Consider the following 18,093-nt stretch of genomic DNA (forward strand, 5'->3'; position numbering starts at 1 on the left):
TGAGTGAATAGAAAGGAATTAAAACTGGTAAAGTATATATAACCAATAGAGAAATGTAACAGAAGAAGAAAGGAGGGATAGGAAATGCTGAACCCCTGGATTTATATAATAGCTTAGAAGCTTTTCTCACAAAGCATGAATTTTTACCTTTTTAGGAAGAAGTAGGATTCCATGTTGCACAGACCAATGAGAAGGGTAATCGGTAGGTGCCATCAGATATAAGAAGAATCTCATACTGGTCCCCAGAAGAAAAGACAAGTGATGGCCATTGATGATACCCTTCGGAGTATTTATGGCCTGATTGGAGGAGTGTCCTGTACTTGGAGCAGGGATCCAAAGTAGAAAAGAATGTGTTCATAGACTTTGACAACTTCCTAATAGCTACACATTTTTGGTGATTCATGTGAGAATCATGGAGACTACTGGAAGAAACCTCAAAAGTTTCTTTTAGTAATTACAAAATTTTGGGCAGAATATTGGAGGATCTAAAGGCATAAAGTCTTTTCATCTCTTCTTCCAATTTGGGGTTTGGACTTTAAAAGAGAAAGTGAGGAATAAATAGATTAAGATACTAGAGTAGTGGGATCTTAGCTAAGGAAGCCTGGAAAGGAATATTTGGCCACACACTTGCTGATATGACCCTGAAGTCATTAAATTGATAATTAGTCCTAAAGAAATGGTCATATAAAACTTTAAAACCAGGTACTATGAGTGATTTCAGGTATGGCTAATAATAATAATTATTATATAATGATAGAAAGACTAACAGGTGAACTAGAACTTTATAAAATAAAATAGCTAGAAATAGGGATGGAAACTATAATTAAGTTTAGATATTGCGAAGAGCAACATCCTAAGGCTAGGATAGTTTTTCCTTAAAAAATATTGAAACCACCCATGAGAGCTAATTGGATCAAAACCATTGACATAGTTTTCTGGTGCCCTAAGTACAAAGGCCAAGGTACCAGTAGTCACCTGCCTCCTGCCCCTCTGCCTTCTGAGTGTGGACCAGTAGCATGAACAAGGGACAAGGCTCAGCTGAATCAAAGCCCCTTCCTCACTCAATATCCTTTGCCTGCTCTGAATATCTTTCCCATGCTATGGCTAAGAAAGCCTGTCTGATGTTCTACAAATATCTCATTTCCATTCTGTTATCAAACTTGAGTTACTGCACTGGCCTGAGGCAAGCCTGTCCTGTCCTGATTGTCAATATATGGTGCCCATGCATGTGTGGAGGGGATATTGTGTGTTGATCAGGAGACTCAATCTTCAGTTGAGTTTCCTCAACCCTCTTGTTACCATTATAACCTATAAACAACAAGTAACAGAGACAGTGAAGTGTTAATTTCTTCCTTTCTAATTATGAGTCACGTGATTCAGGTTTGACTTTCACCCTGAGTGTCCTGTTCCCAGATTCTAAAGGAATCCTATAAAATTACAGTATTACAAATATTAGAAAATTATAAAATTTGATGCCAGTGTAAAAGAAGCTTTAAAAATGTTTAGATTTCTTTACCATGTTAGGAGCTATGAAGAAACTCTTCAGTTAATTTGATAGAATTATAAGGCCACCAGCCACTGGCTGACTGAAAGAGTAGCTGTAGCCTTGGTGGCCTTTAAAAATTAAGAGCAAGTTCTGAGTTGTTTAGGCAATTAAGTCCTCTCTGATAGTTGAGGAGAGAGCCAGCTATGAAGTAAGACCACAGCTGTTGAGATGGAATCGTGGTTTTTTTTCCTGTTTCTTTGTGCCTCTTCCACAGTACATCAGGAGAAGAGATTTCCTTTTCCTCTCTCCACTGGTGCTACTTGCCCAGCAGGAGATACCATGGCTCCACAAACAGCTTGCCCAGAGAGACCAGCTGGGAAGTTGGGCTGAGCTGCAGAGAGGAGCCAAAGGAGCAGACCAGAGACATGCTAAGGGTTTATGCTATGCCCCAAAGGGAGCAATATGTGAATGCCATGAGAGGAGAAAAGACACTGGTATCCTCACATTCAGGAGATGTGAATTGCCTTGGTCATGTGTGTTCCTCATAGGTGTCTCTCTGTGAGCATGTTCTGTATGCATGCTCACTCTGCTGATTCCGTATGAATTTATGGGAGAGTGTGTCCAGGTTTATGGGACAGATGTTTTTCAGCTAATGCTCTTATGCTATACAAGTAAATGCCTTTACTTTGAGCTAATTTTGTACTCTAGCTTACTACTGTAGGTTAGTGTTATTGGTGGGGGCTCATGAGTTATAGCTTTAGGGGTCTGGACCCACAAGTGTATCTTGAACCTGGGCAATCACACTTGTGAGTGTAAAATGAGGAGGTACACTCAAAGGGGAAACTACACACATAACATAATATGGCTCATAAACAAGTTTAACTGGAAATTTTAACAAAAAAAGATAATTTTGACCTCAGAGGAATCACTGAAAATTGGTGGGAAGGGATTCATAGAATAAAACAATGGAAAGTAACATCTGAAAATGGCAGGGGGAATAGAATAGTTCTGTACAGCAAAAGTATGCAAACCTCTATGGAAATTCCAAAGCCTAGAGGTGAAAACAAAGTGATGATCAAGGCAGATAAGAAGAAAAATGTAAGAAATATATTTCTGATAATATGCTACTCAGTGACTGATTCGAAGATGTTGATGATGCTTTCCACAGAGGCAAGTACCTGAACATCTTTTGGAGAACATGGCTAAAATCAAAACATTTGAAAAATTCCTGACTCACCTGGTAGACAGTTTTAGCTTTCAGGAGAAAAAGTGATAAAAGCTTTGGAGGGATGTTTCTATCAAGGCAAATGATTTTTTTTGGCTGAAAAAGGATAAAACATAAACATTATCAAAAATAGATGAAATAGCCCAAAATAGATGAAAAAAACAGCATTTTCCTATTCCAGAGAAAAGCCCAGTTGAATAAAGTCCTATGGTTCACAGAGAACTTGTAAGGTAAGGATACTTGTTATTGATCTTGTGAGAAGTCATGGAAAATAGGAGAAGTATGGAAAGTCTTACAGATGACCAATTCTGTGCCAATTTTCTGAAAAGAGGGAAAAGATATATTCTGTAAACTGTAGTGATGTTTAGTGGTGATCTTGAGCAGAACTGTAAAACATGATCAAATGGATTTTAGAAAGTCATTTGATAGCCTTATCTTATTGGATAGTCATATCTTACTATATTTTTATGTACGTAGTATTGTCAAGTAGATTTATAAATGGCTGAATGATCATACCCATAGAATATTGATTAATGGATCAGATCATTCTAAAAAGAAGTTTCCAGGGTATCCATTAGACTGTGAGGTCCTTGAGAGCAGGGACTGTCCATGGCTTTTCTTTGTCCCCAACACTTAGAACAGTTTTGTTATTGTGCAGTCTTGTCTTACTCTTCATGATGCCATTTAGAGTTTTCTTGGCAAAGATTCTGGCGGGGTTTCCATTTCCTTCTCCAGCTCATTTTACGGATGAGTAAACTGAAGCAAACAAGGTTAAGTGACTTGCTCATGATCACACAGCCAGTAAGGATTTGATCTCAGTAAGATGAGTCTTCCTGATTCCAAGACCAGTGCTCTATCCATTCCTCCACCTAGCTGCCTCCTGGCATATAATCGGTACTTAATAAATATTTGTTTACCAACTATCTGTTGACTATGCTTCGAATTCTTTTTTTGAAAAATTTTTATTGGTGACCTGGATGACGGTCTCATTGCATCCTTAACAAATTAGCAGATTATCTCAGCTAACTAATAATTCCAGAAATAGGTTCCAAATAATAGACTGAAGCTAATAAAATGTATTTTAATAAAGATAAATACAAAGTTCTGTACTTAACTTAGAAAAATTAACACAGTACAGGCCAAGTTAAGTATGACAACAAAGTTTATGTTTAAAAAAAAATCTTAAGAATTTTCCCTGAATTTGGCATTCCACCTCCCTTTCCTATGCATTCATTCCCTCAGGCAGTCTCCCATGCCTGCAATGCATCCTTCCTCATCTGCCTTTCTGATGTCTTATCTTCTTTCAAAGTTTAGGTGTCACCTCCACTGAGAAGTGAAGCCTCCTTTTCCCTACATCATTTTCTACCTTGTGTCCTAGTGTGTGTATGTTTTCACTCCCTACTCTTAGACCTGGAGAAACTTCTACCAAGATCTCACTGTTGATGGTGACTGCCTCTCCTGGACCCAGCCATGCTTCATTCACCGTGTATGATTTTACCAAAACCAAGTCCCAAAGGGGCCCTTTGGCTATGGAGTGACCAGGGGCTTGCTCAAATCCAAACAATACCTTCCTCTACTGGATTTTCCATCATCCCGAAGACAAGGCAACAACCAAGCTAAGCCCCTAGGTGTGGTGCAGGGAGAAAAGAAGTATAGTTTGTGAAGGCATGGCACTGTCATCTCATTGACAGGCACCCCAGGTTTTTAAAAATGCCTTAAAAGGAATACATAGGCATACATATGAATATATACTTATGCCTAGATACATGTAGACACACTTGTGTGTGTATACATACACACACAGGTTTCAGAAAGTAACTTTTATACAGACAGTTAAGAAAAAGTAAGTACTCTTTTTGACCTAGAATCAATGGTGAAATCATTTCTAGGCAACCAAGAAAGTCATCATAGCACAAAAAGAAAGTAACTAAAGACAGAAGAGAGGGAGAGCACAGTGGACCCCCAAAATTCATGATCCCTTTATTCCCACCTCTAGTAGTATGTTGTCAAAAACACTGCACCCCCACCTGTCCTGTACTACCTCATCCCCTAAACTATAGTCATTGGCTAGACATGGGACACACCAGTGCAAGGTAGAGATAGTCATTCAACCTCAGATACTTTTACTAGTTGTATGACTGAGCGAGACACTTAACTGCTTTGAGCCTCAGTTTTCTCATCTGTAAAATGGGGGTAATCATACATCTACTCCCTGCCTTTTAGTTTTGTTGCCAAGAAGGCACTTTGCAAACCTTAACATGTTCTACAAATGTGAGCAGATGTTATTATCTCTTCCCTCACTCCATTAACTTGCCTTGCTGCCTGCCCAAGCATTTCCTATTTCCAGCTGACCAAGGACTATTGTCATTACAGCCCTTTCTCATGTATTGAGGCCATCAGTGAAGCATGCAAGATCAGGATGGTGAAACAGACAAAGAAATTCATTCTTTTGACCATAGTCTGTCATGAAAACATTCACTGCACAAACTTAAGAGCAGAAAGGGATGAAAAAGAAACTGAATCTTTGAAACTGGGCAGTGTTTATAAGAAAAAAAATCTTCATATCCTGAGTTCTTCTCAGAAAAACAAACAAAACCAAGCAAAACAATCCATTTCGCAATAGCTTATAAGAATATAATGCGTTTACTGTTTCAAAGTGACTTATTACATACGTTATCTCATTTGTTTTCTTGATAATTTCACTAATGTAGGTAGCGTAGATGTTATCATCCGCATTTTACAAGTGAGGAGACTGAACCCCAGATCACTTGACCAATAGACAGTAGCCCTGGGGACTGGTATTCTTACTGAATCTTATCCAGTTTTTAATTTTGTTTTTTCCTACTATACATGCATATCTTTCAGCAACTCAGGACAGGAAGAAACTAACTTAAAAAATGAAAACAAGTGTGACCATTTGCTGAAGGTTGAGATTAGGGATAAGGCCAGGGCCAGCATTAAGGAATTGAGCTTGTAGCTATGGATATTCTAGCTAACAGTAAGCTCTTGTAGATCAGGAAGTTAAGATAATGGAGCATTAATTTCATTGTCATGCAAAAAAAGCCTTCTCATCCTCCATTCCAGAGTACTCTTCTCCCAGATGTCCACAAAATGATAACACAGCAGTTGGGAGTGGAGAAGTAACTCCTGCTCTTTCCATCATAATCATTTCTTTTACCAATCTGCAGCAATCCTTGGTGCATCCAGACCCAGCGGAGAGAGGAGAACTGTGTAAGTGCCATGGTGGCATTTAGCACACTGAACAAGATGGTTCTTGCTGTGGATTCTAAGTGGCTCTTAAACATGATGACTTTTCTTCTTGATAATACATGTCACTTTGTCACCTCTGTGCATTAAGATGAATTCCAATACTTTCTTCTTCTCATTTCAGGAGCGGCCTATTGCCAGTTCATGGACATGCTATTCCCAGGCTGCATTAGTTTGAAGAAAGTAAAATTTCAAGCAAAGTTGGAGCATGAATATATTCATAACTTTAAACTTCTGCAAGCATCATTTAAAAGAATGAATGTTGATAAGGTAGGGGACTGAATTGTACTTGATGAGCTATGTCATTTGACCTTAAACTAATCTTATAGAGGAAATACAGTCTAGCTGAAAAGTCAAAAGTACGAGTACTAAGGTCCATACGTGACATTAAAAAGTCAGTGATTAAACATGGAATTTTAAGAAGTAGATAGTAGCCATCTGGCTTTATTTTTTAAATAATGTCTGTGTTTCAGAAGTTTTTCTATTTTTGCTGTTATATGAATAGAAGTACTTAAGAGTCGTTATTAGTTATATTGCTTTAGATGTAGAGAGGAATATCGTTCTTGTCATTTCTTCCTTAATTTTCTTAAAGAAAAAAGAATGTTGAGTAAAGAGAAAGAAGTAGCTTAGTTTATGGGATCATAGATTAAAAACTGGAAAAGACCTCAGAAGGTACTTAGTCCTGCCTCCCTCATTCTACAGATGAGGAAACCTGCTGAGAGTCTGATTTGGCAAAAAACCTAACCATAGTGAGTGGCAGAGCCTGCATTCAGAAAATCCCCCCTTCCCCCCTGCTCCCGTGCTCTGACTTCCAATCTGGGATGGCTTCCTCTGCACAGTGTGAAACTTGTCCAGACCCGGAATAGTATAAGGAAACCCTGAGGAATCAAGAAATGAAGTAGGGAGCTAAGATTGTGATAAGATTATGTGGGTATGTGTATTTTGCATATTTTCAAAATGAAGATGACATATTCTCTAACAAAAGACTTGTAAAAATGTTAACAAAGAAGTTGTGTCATGATTTCTCAGGAACTTACTTTCCAACAATAAAATTTCTTCTTTAAATCAGCAGTTCTCAAGTCATGGACCAGGGACCGCTGGGATCCTTGCAACCCTGTAAGGGGTTAATACTAAGATGCTTTCATTTTTGATATGGCAAATATCAATAGATCAATACATAAACAAAAACTCTTTGGGGTCCTCAGTAATTTTTAAGAGTCCGAATACGAAGAAATTTGAGAATCTTTGCCTTCAACGTTTGACCTCTTCTAGAACTGTTTTCTTTATTAGTGGAGTATTAGGATTTTCCTTTCTCCCTTCACATATCTACCTTTCTCATTCTACTTACAGTTATTCCTCGGCCTTACCAGCTTTTCATTGCCATTCCTTAAAGTTGACTGAAAGTATCCAATCTGTTTATACTATATTCAGCTAGCAGTTAACTTTTTGGTAATCCGTAGCCCTGGTTGCTTCATTTTCCTTCATCGTATGATGCATTTTTCTGAACTTGGTTAATATATTTGCAGAAAAGAAAGAATGTCATATATTTTCATAGGCAGAGGTATGGAACCAACTACCTTTCCTAATGATGGTTAGATTACCCCATTATGTCATGTCCATCCTGCATACTGATGCCAAATTTATTTTCCTAAAAGCACTCTACAGATCTTGTCATGTACCCAATTTTTTTTACTTCCAGTAGCTCCCCATTTTCTGTCAAATAAAATTAAAACCCCTTACTCTAGGATTCTAGGCCAACTCCAACCTTCCATCCTATCATTCCAGACTTTGCTTTCGCTACTCCCTTGAGACAATAGATCTCAATAATATTTGGACTACTTAATTCTCCACTAGTGCGTAGCATGGATGAAATTTTCCATCTGTGCCTTAACTTTTTTAACTTGTTTTGCCTTCATACCTTGAATATAATACATATTGAGTATATGTCTGAATTAAAGTAAAGCAGAGGGGAAAAGTTAAAGCAGAAATTGTATGAATATTCATGAGGGCTGTTATTAAAGCAATTGTGACATGAGGAAGAAAATTGTACTCAACAATTTCTTTAATTATGTCCAACACTAAAATTCTGTTATTGTAATTAGAGAGAGGTTCCTCTTAGGTTTCATGCTGGTGATCTCCTGAAGTGGGTAATAGAAGCAAGCTTTTTTGTAAAGTTTTGCTTAGAACTTCCAAATTTGAACTCATCCATTTATAACTTTGATTTTTATATGAAATTCAAAAATTGTTTTCTTCTTCAGGTTATTGTCTTAACATTTAAATACAAAATTATCATCATCCACAAAGATTTATTAATGCTTACTACCAAGTTAATTAAAATATATATTAATAATTTTTGTGCTCTAAGTATGGTAACTTTAGAAAAAGTAAAAATGGTGTTTGGGTTTTTTTTATTTTTATAACCTGTGATTTCATGAAGAAGATGGAATCTCCTCCAATTATCAGTCATTCTTATTTGACTTAATTTGGTTTCCATTGAATCTTGGTGAAGAACAACCTTAAAAATCATGGCTCGTCATTTAGTTTAACAGGATATCTCAGAGCAGCATGGCATAGGGGATTTGGCATCATGGCCTAAGTGTTGTCATTGATGTTAAAAGGTTCTCTCTACCTTTATGGATCCAAGAGGAGATTCTGCAGGTATATAGCTGATAAACCCAGCAACATTGCAAATCTTCACAGTAGGTTCAGTTTACACTGCATCAGGTCGCATTTTCAAACAGTGTTGCTCACTTGACAGAAGGTGAGCACTATGCATCTGGTCCTATTCTCACACACAAATCCTGACTCTGTCATGCCTTTACCTCACCATCAATCCAATATAGAAGTGTGGGAGGACATTTGTGGTGAAGAGTGACCTCAGTTACACAGAAGTTCCAAATTCATCTTCAGAGGTATGAGAGTCCTTTGCTGCCTGGACACCAAGCATGTGTGTGCTGATTAGAACCAGGTATTTTCTGAGCAGTTCAAAGACCTTCTCTGAGACCTCTAGGAGGAATGTTGACTGTCAGTTCAGATAATAAACAGGAAAGCCCTGAGTCTCACATACTGATTCTTCTCTTAACTGTGGTTCTTTGCTGGCCATGTTCTTGAAATCACTTTATCCCTGCAAAGAATTATAAAAACAGACTCTGGGTTTGCTTGGCAGTTACTCTCTGTTCCAAAAATGACGTTTTATTTGGTTCTTCTTCTAGAGAGTAGTTAAAACCCATTGATGCTAGGATAGAGCTGTTCAAAGGGACAGAAGAACTCTAATCACAAATCACAAGCAAGGCAAGGGAGTGAGCATTTGTTAAGTGTTTACTATATGCCAGGCACTGTGCTGAATGCTGGGGCTACAAAAAAGAAGTAAAAGGGAGGCTTACAACCTAATGGGGGAGACCACAAGGCCACCAGTATGATATGATTTTATCTGGCAGGTCATTCCGGTGGAGAAGCTTGTGAAAGGGCGCTTTCAGGACAACTTGGATTTCATCCAGTGGTTTAAGAAGTTCTATGATGCAAACTATGATGGGAAGGAGTATGACCCTGTGGAGGCTCGGCAAGGCCAGGATGCAATTCCCCCACCTGATCCTGGTGAACAGATCTTCAACTTACCCAAGAAATCTCATCACGCAAACTCACCTACGGCAGGTACTGTCACAGCCAAAGGATGTCAGTCTTTTAGTTCTAGAGACCATTGTCATTTAGCTTGGTTCTCTCTAGCAGGCAATCTTTAAGTTCCTTTGGATGGATTTTATTATCATTTGTTTTCCTCTGTCACGTTTACCTTGGAGCAGTAGAAAGTCTTCCAGTAAATCTCATATTTACAATAAATGAAACAGGGATAGAAGCTGGACCTGTGGTTTCATTAGCTTAGAGATCTCCCAGATGAGGAAACTTCCTCTATCAATGGAGGTCAATCAATAAACACTTATTAAGCACCTCTCGGGCACTATGCTAAGTGATGGGCTTACAAAAAGAGGCAGAAGTCAGCCTCTACCCTCAAGGATCTCATGGTCTAATTGGGGAGACAACGTGCAAACAAATGTTAACTAGGAAATAATTAAAAGAGGGAATTGAGGGCTTAGGGAAGATTTCCTGTAGGAGATGGGACTTAAAGGTAACCAGGGAGGCCAGTTTTTGGGGTGGAGGAAGAAGAGAGTTCCAGGACTGGGGGACAGCCAGAATAAAGTCCCGGAACCAAGAGAAGGAGTTTGTTGTTTGTGGAACAGCCAGGATTCCAGTGTTACTGGACTGGAGAGTATATATGGGGACTGAGGTGTAAGAATATTGGAAAGTTAGGAGGGGGCTAAATTATGAAGGGCTTTGAATGCCAGACAGATTTTGTATTTGATCCTGGAGGCAACCTATAGTCAGATGGAGGTGCCTGGAGCTTTGAGAGTAAGTAGGCTGCCCAGGGTCACACAGAAAGCATGTGTTGGAAGCAGGACTTGAACCTAGGTCTTCCTACCTCTTCAGACAGCCTTCTGTCCACTGTACCACCACTTCTGTCTGTGTTTTCATCATGAAAGGTAAACTTGTTTAACTTTTTGTTTTGTTGAACCTGAACGATAAAAGGATGCTCAACACATAAACAAATGGGTCGGATTTTTCCAGAATTTCAGATAATTAGTTTAGAAGATCATAGATGTAGCAATGGAAGAACCTCCATAGGCCAGCTCATCTTGCCTCCTTATTTTTCAGGTGAAAAAACCAAGGTTTTCCTATCACTGCTTTTTTCAGCAACTCATTTCATATGAATTATCAGCAGAAGAAAAGATCATTCGGATGAGGAAAGGGGAAGGAATCAGCCAAGGCTTCACTGAAAGAGAATATTTCACCTCAGTCTTAAAGACTGAGGAGAATTTTTAAAAGTTGAGAAGGGTCAGGAGCGACTTTGTTGACTTGAATAATACCAAGAGCTCGCAGTCATTCAGAAAGCATTTGAAAATAGCAAAGTTCTGTTATTCAAGAACCTGGCCTTATTGTAGAACAAGGAGGAGAGTGCTAGAACTGGAGTCGGAGCTCGAATCCTAGCTCTTTCCCTTTGTGTCCTTGTGAATTTGGGCAAGTCACCTACTCTGTCTAGGCCTCAGTTTCCTCATTTGTAAAATGAGGGAGATTGGCCTAAATCCCCTTTAAAGTCCCTTCCGGAAGCTGCAGTCTGTGGTTCTGTATTAGTTCAGGTGCCAAAGCTCATGTACTTCATTCTTCTTTCTAATCACTGATTCTAACACCCTTGGCTGTCTGATTGGACGAGTCCCAACAAATTAGAAATAACAGTGCATAAAAAGGTCAGAGGCATGGCTGCAGGAGCAAGAAGTGTGGCTGTTGGCTGCTTGACATCAAGCAAGGAGACAAGAGAGGATGAACAGCCCTATTCATTTTAGCAATCCCTGAGGGTATTGCTGCATTGCACCAAAATATAACAGTTGATGTTCATGATGAATAATCCTAAATTGTTAAAAGATATTCAAATTATGTTCATTATAGTCTGTTTAAGAAGCCAGAGAAAAGTTTTAGAAAGTTTCATTTTTACATTTTAGAAATTTTGCTTTTCAGATGGTTAAAATTTTTTAGACACTTAAATGTTTACATGGATGTGTTACTTAGAAAATTATCTCATCTTGAACACATCATTTTCCAACAGTACTGGATAAATGGGGTCCCTTAAATCTACTGTTTGTCACCCCACACTAAGTGTAGGTAGTAGTACTAAGGGGGCCCCATGATAGAGAGAAAGAGTACTCTGTGTAAACTCAAGGCTTTTCTCTGCTACTTGCTACCTGTGTGACCTTGGGTGAACCTTTTTAGATGAGTCTCAGTTTCCACATGTAAAATGTTGGCATTGGAGTAGGTGATCTCTGAGGTCCCCTGGGGCATCATACCCTGTTGCTTAAGGAACACATTGGTTAATTCTTACTTTTTACCTTCACTGGAGGAGCTGACTGGGTCTTAAAGGTTAACACAGGATTTGAAAAGGCTGAGATGTAGGAGAGGGTATCCCTGATGTAGGGGAAAACAGGTGCAGCAGAGTGTAGGGGGAGCATGGAAATTGGCAGTCCAGTTGCTCTAGAGCTGAAACTATGTGAAGTCTGTACTATGGATGCAAGCTGTGAGACATATAACTTAAAATAGTAGATGATCCCTTGAAGCATTTCTATTTAGTTTTGAAATATATTATGTGCCTTGAAGTATAATCTGGGCAGCTATCTGGAACAGTGGATTGAGCGCCAGTCCAGGAATCAGGAAGACCTGAGTTCTAATCTAGCCTGAAACACTTACTAACTATGTGACCCTGGACTTTACCCTGTTTGCCTCAGTTTTCTCATCTGTAAAATGAGCTGGAGAAGAAAATGACAAACCATTCTAGTAACCTTTGCCAAGAAAACCCCAAGTGGGTTCACAGAGTTGGACACAATTGAAAATGACTGAACAACCACAAAACATTACAGTCTGCCTTCCTTGTATGTATTCTGCTTAAGGTGAATATTGAAATGTGTTTATCTTCTTTGAGCAAACATATATTGATAGCTTCAGGAGACAGGCCAGGAGCATCCTGTACGGAAAGGGGAAGTAGACCTGGAATGAGAAGTTACAGCAAGTGTGTGTGTGTGTGTGTGTGTGTGTGTGTGTGTGTCCTTCGTTGCCAAAGGAGACCATGCCAGCAGAGAAATGATGACATGACTTGCACTTGACTTTGCTTTGAGTGAGGGAGGGCTGTGCGGGTCACCAGCCTCACTTCTCCTCCAGAGCCATCTGGACCCAGTGACCAGATACTCATCAGGATGACTGGAGATGACCCAGGATAAGGCAGTTGGGGTTAAGTGACTTGCCCAAGGTCACACAGCTAATGAGTGTCAAGTGTCTGAGGTGAGATTTGAACTCAGGTCCTCCTGACTTCTGCATTGTCACCACCTAGCTGCCCCAGTGATACAGAGTAGACACCCACTGGACAAATTGGCTTCTGAAGTCCCTAGGCAGGTGGGTGGTGCACTGGATAGAGCACCAGACTTGGAGTCAAAAAGACCCAAATTTTATATATATATATATGTATATTTACATATATATGTGTATATATGTATGTATATGCCATAAATGTATGAATAATCAAGAGTGGGTTCCTCTAGGCACTGTAACAAAATGCCCTTTTGCTTTCTGTGTTCACTAAGGAAGCCTTTTGTGTATGTCAAATGTCTGTGCATATCCACCTTATACATTCTCAGGGAAGATTTCAAATTTCTTAAGCTATCCAGTATGTTCAGAATCAGTGCTAGTGCGAGACAGTGTTGCCTAGTGTACCTGGGTACAAGGACTTCCTCTGGCACATGCTGGCTGCATGGCCCTGAACAAGGTACTTAACCTCCCCTAGTCCCAGCCAATCTTTTGAGACTCTAGGGAGCAGAGCAGGTGGGTTTCTGCCTGCATTAGAAACAGAAGTCCCTCAGTGGAAGTTCCCATATTACTGAAGAAATCACAGGTCTTGTGTCAATGTTAATTTCCGGTGGAGTTGATCAAATGACTTCACTTTCTTTGCATGCTGAAACAGCTCAGCAAACACAGGGTTAACCCGTGATGGAACATGGTTTAGGGTAAGTACGAATAGCAGACACCAGATCAGAATTTATAATTTCCTAGTACATTACCTTTCATCTACACTCAGAAGGATGATATTTTGAAAGGAGGGAATATCCTTATGACTTTTGTTCTAACGACCAGGGACATATTTAAAAATACATGTTAATATAATAATAGGTGTCTAATGAACGCAGCAGTTTCTGGAGTTCTAATGTTTCTAAGTTGCATCATTCTGAGTCAAAACCCCAAGTCAAAGGTGGTCATCATTAGAAATTAGCATTTTTGTTGTTTAGTCGTTCTCCATCGTCTGACTCTTCGTGACCCCATTTTTCTTGGCACAGATACTAGCATGGTTTTCATTTCCTTCTCCAGCTCATTTTACAGATGAGGAAACTGAGGCAAACCAGGGTAAGAGCTTTGCCTAGGGTCGCACAGCTACTGAGCGTCTGAGGCTAGATTTGAATTCAGGAAGATGTCTTCCTGACTCCAGGCCTGGCGCTCTAGCCTACTGTCCGTAGCAGGTGAACAATTATAAACTTAAAAAAATGTAAATCTATAGTTCTGACAGAAACCGAGTAAAGTATATAAAATTATATTATACTCACATAGAGAAAGTACAACAGTTGTTACGGAAATTGGCACCTAAACTTTTTTCTCTTTCTTTTTGGAATTTTATTATTTCAGCTTCAATATTTGATTATTTTTTTTAAATGCCAAAAAATAACCAAAGGAGGAAAGTGATGATTTATGTTATAATGATACTTTTGAGATGTCGTAACTAAATCTGATAGAAGATGGTGTGGATGAACAGTGATGGTTATTTTCAGATGAAAAACTGGATATGTTCTATATGTAGAGTTTATTTTCTCCAGCCTTCTGGGTAGAACTTCAGAGATGAGATTTTAGCAATACCTTTTTCTTCCTGTCATATATCAGAGACTCACCACTAAGCTAACAAGGAAAGTATCTACATAAAGTTTCAGCAAATGCTACTCCTTGCCAGAATTCTGAAGCTTTGGTGGACTGCTTGGCTGATTGGATGTTGGGGGAGAGGGGGCAAATGGGGCTCTCTATAGAGATCTCTTGATATTAGCTAGGGAATCTTTCCCAGGCAGATACGGAATTTCTTCAGTGCTCTAACAGCTTTGGTATTATCAAGGGAAATCTGTCTCATAGAAGATAATTGATAGTATCATTTGCTGCTTAAAATATTTGCATTTCTGAAGAGCAAATAAAAGTATGTGGCCATGAAGTTTTCTTCTAAAAAATGTAAACGGTATTTATTGAAAGCTCTGATGTTGGCAACCCTGCAAAGGCTAGGTCTTCCTTTTTTTGTACATATTATTTTTGGTATTGGCCTCTAATGTAATTTTTTTTCTTCCTCAGGCCATTTTAAAGCAAAAAATCCCACACTGAAGAGTACAGAAATAAAATCAAAGTGCCACATTTTACTGACTCCTAGCAACACAAAATCAGTTCTGTTCCTCCTTTGCTCTTATTGAATGGTTGGAATTTGCGGGTTGTCAAGAACCAAGAGAAAATTGCTTGATGTGTGTAGACAAAGTAGCGGTTGAACCTTATTGCTTTGGATTGAAAAGAGAGTTCTATTGGAATGCTTTTCATTTTTTTTTTTTGAGACACTAACACAAATAAGGGTGAGTTCAGTACACATATGATATGCTTTCTAATGTTTAATTTAAAGACATTTCCCCCACATTAATAGAGAAGCTGAGGCACAGAAAAGGTAAGCTAAGTGAGTGCTTCAGGCCATGCAATAGATTCATAGCAGAGACATGTCTAAAACCTGTATCTCTTGATTCCTCGACTGGTAGGTCAAGCCACTACCTTCTCATTGTGTCTTCTCATTCAAACTTGTCTTCATGACTCCAGGGTCAAAAACCAAGCTCTCAGCCAAAAAGCCAAGTAGGTATTTTTTGTGTTCCAAATTCTCCTTACCCAAAAACTTGAGCATAGCCAAGTTGCCACAGGCAGTACTATTGTAGCAAATGCACCTGGGGAGGCAGTCATTCTACTTAGAACCAGCAGCCTCTTTTCCTCAGAAGCTTCCAGTGCAAGTCACAAAGATGCAGGTGTCCAAAATGTTTGTATTAATGTTGATCAGTTCTATAACTAGCTCCTTGCAGGTTGCTGGACAAGTTTGCCCTCGTTCACCATCTCAGTATCAGCCTGGCTTCCTGCCAAAGCATCAGCACCTGTTGTGAAACCTTGTAGCAGACCCATAGGAGCAGGGGCTTTGTACTAGTTTGTTCTATGGAATGGCGCAGAATGTCCGTCGACTTGCTGTCCTTGATTCCGGATGCCTTTATGTGTCACCTCATGAGTTCAAGGGAATATCTAAGAAGAACAGAAAACAATTTCATCTGTGCTGCTTCGGAGGCTCTTCAGGGCATCTTTTCCAGGCGGATGCATTGTTGAATGATTTATTAACTTGTCCATGTAGGTCAAGAAAAGTAGGGCTCTAATGTGGAGGCATGAAGAGTTTCCAGAGACTAATCATCTTGTTTCATAATATCACACACCAAAGCTAAGAAAGTAGGCAAAACAGACACACACCTTAGCTCAGAAAAGACTGAATTTTCATCTTATTTTTTAACTTCATTCTTCAGATCATGTTCTTTTCGATCAGAAAACTTCATTTTGGGGGAGGAGGGTAAATTAGCCAATGGCCCGTTGGTTCACCATGTTACTGATGAGGTTGAGGGTGGTGTTTAGACCCTTATCCTATGACTGTAGACTGTAAACCCAGCCAGTCACCTAGCAAATGTATACCACTAGTCACAAGAGAGTCTGAGTGAACTACTCCAGAGGAAAAACTCGAACTGAGTTCTCTACAGACTGCTGGTGGGCAGGGCCATCTTTGTACCTGGAGGACAAAGCATTCAGGAGATTTTAAAATTATCACCATTTTAGGTTTTGGAGGTTTTTTTCCTCCCCCTTAACTGAAGCTTCATGCCAGCAGTACAGTGACGCCCATAGAAGGCGTTGTCACAGCAACGCCCATGTGTCTAATTCCTGTTCAATCTGTCAGCTCCATGCTGCTCACTCAGCCCTTTCAACTGCTCCACTTAGAACTACTGCATTTCCCTGATGCTGGAGTAAACAAGCTACAGACATGCATCCCAAAGGGTTGCTGGCATGCCCATCTGAGGGCTGGGTCTGCTGGAGCACTTCTTTGCCATGTCTGTTGCTCTGTGGAAAAAAATATCACAAAGGATTTGAAATCAGAAGGTCATAAAGGTTTAGTACCTAATGTGAGTATTTCAAAGGAAATTTAATTTTCTGCTAGGAGATGAGAGGCATGAAAAGTTAGAATTGGAGTAAAGGGATGCATAATATGTGCAAATAGAGTTAAATATTTGGAATTTAAAATTATGGAGATACTTTGAGATGGGAAGACTTTTTTGTGTCTTTTCTCTTTGAAGTATTCTCTGAAATGAGGGTGACTCAAGCAGTGCCTGGAAAATACCGGAGGATCACATGATGGCTAAAAATAAACACATCATCTACAGCAGGGAAAATAACCAGGGCAGAATTAACTTGGTATGGGAATGTTAACATAAAATGGAAAGGCAGCACCAAGTCTCTCTCATGGAACAAAGATGGGTATAATCATCTCCCATTAGAAGCAAAGAAGACGCAGGCATCCCTCACTATATGGAGAGGAAGAGTCCAGATGGTGGGATGAGGTTAGGTATGCCTACACCCAAATGAATGATTGGACTCCTCTGCTAATGAAGCCATTGGCTGCAACATCTCATGACCTTTCACAGATTAACCAGAAAAGATTGAAATATGAAACAACTGAAAAGTTTCTCTCACTGCATTGTTTTCTACGATTGGCACTCATCACAATATTAGAGATATTTCCTTGACTGATGATAGTTACATATGTATGTGTGTACATATGTGTATATGTCTATATAAAGAGATAGATATAGTTATACATACACATGCACATACATGTATATGTGTGTGGGTGTATCGTAAGATGGTAGAACATATGGAATCCAGTTGAGAAATTTTTCTAGGGTAGCAACAAGGTGATTGGGACATTGAATTTGGAGCAGAAGTTCTGGGTTTGAATCATAGTTCTCTACTCCTTACTACATGTGAGATCTTCAGCAATTCACATCTCTCTAGGCCTTGATTTGCCCTATAATGGGACTATTTTCAATAGAGAAATACGGAATGTTGACAAAACAGCATTCCATTGCATTCATATGACATAATTTGTTTGGCCATTCCCCAGTTGAGGACCACCCCTTTAGTTTCCAGTTCTCTCCTACAACACAAAGCACTAATATCAATATTTTTATACAGATGAGTCCTTTTTCCTCATTCTTTGGTTTCTTTGGGAAATATGCCTAGTCATAGTATCACCATATCAAAAACTAGGCAGCTTAATGACTTTGGAATATAGTTTAAACTCAGCCATTTTTTAGTCAATTATTATTCTTCCCTGGGAGAAATATAGTGATTTGAGAGGTCATAAAAACTTAAGCTCAAGAACTCTTTG

General features: G+C 39.2%; 1 protein-coding gene across 4 annotated transcripts in view; it reads left to right on the plus strand.

Moving 5' to 3' along the window:
* Positions 1–18,093, plus strand: part of MAPRE2 (microtubule associated protein RP/EB family member 2) — a 201,116-nt gene that overhangs the window by 147,668 nt on the left and 35,355 nt on the right. For all 4 annotated transcript variants that reach the window (XM_072604544.1, XM_072604542.1, XM_072604545.1 and 1 more), the window contains 2 exons: positions 6,103–6,248; positions 9,416–9,629. In XM_072604544.1, the coding sequence (XP_072460645.1) occupies positions 6,103–6,248; positions 9,416–9,629 (360 nt within the window). The remainder of the gene's footprint in view (positions 1–6,102; positions 6,249–9,415; positions 9,630–18,093) is intronic.

The sequence above is a fragment of the Notamacropus eugenii genome, chromosome 4, assembly GCF_028372415.1.
Source record: "Notamacropus eugenii isolate mMacEug1 chromosome 4, mMacEug1.pri_v2, whole genome shotgun sequence".
Taxonomy (NCBI): Eukaryota; Metazoa; Chordata; class Mammalia; order Diprotodontia; family Macropodidae; genus Notamacropus; species Notamacropus eugenii.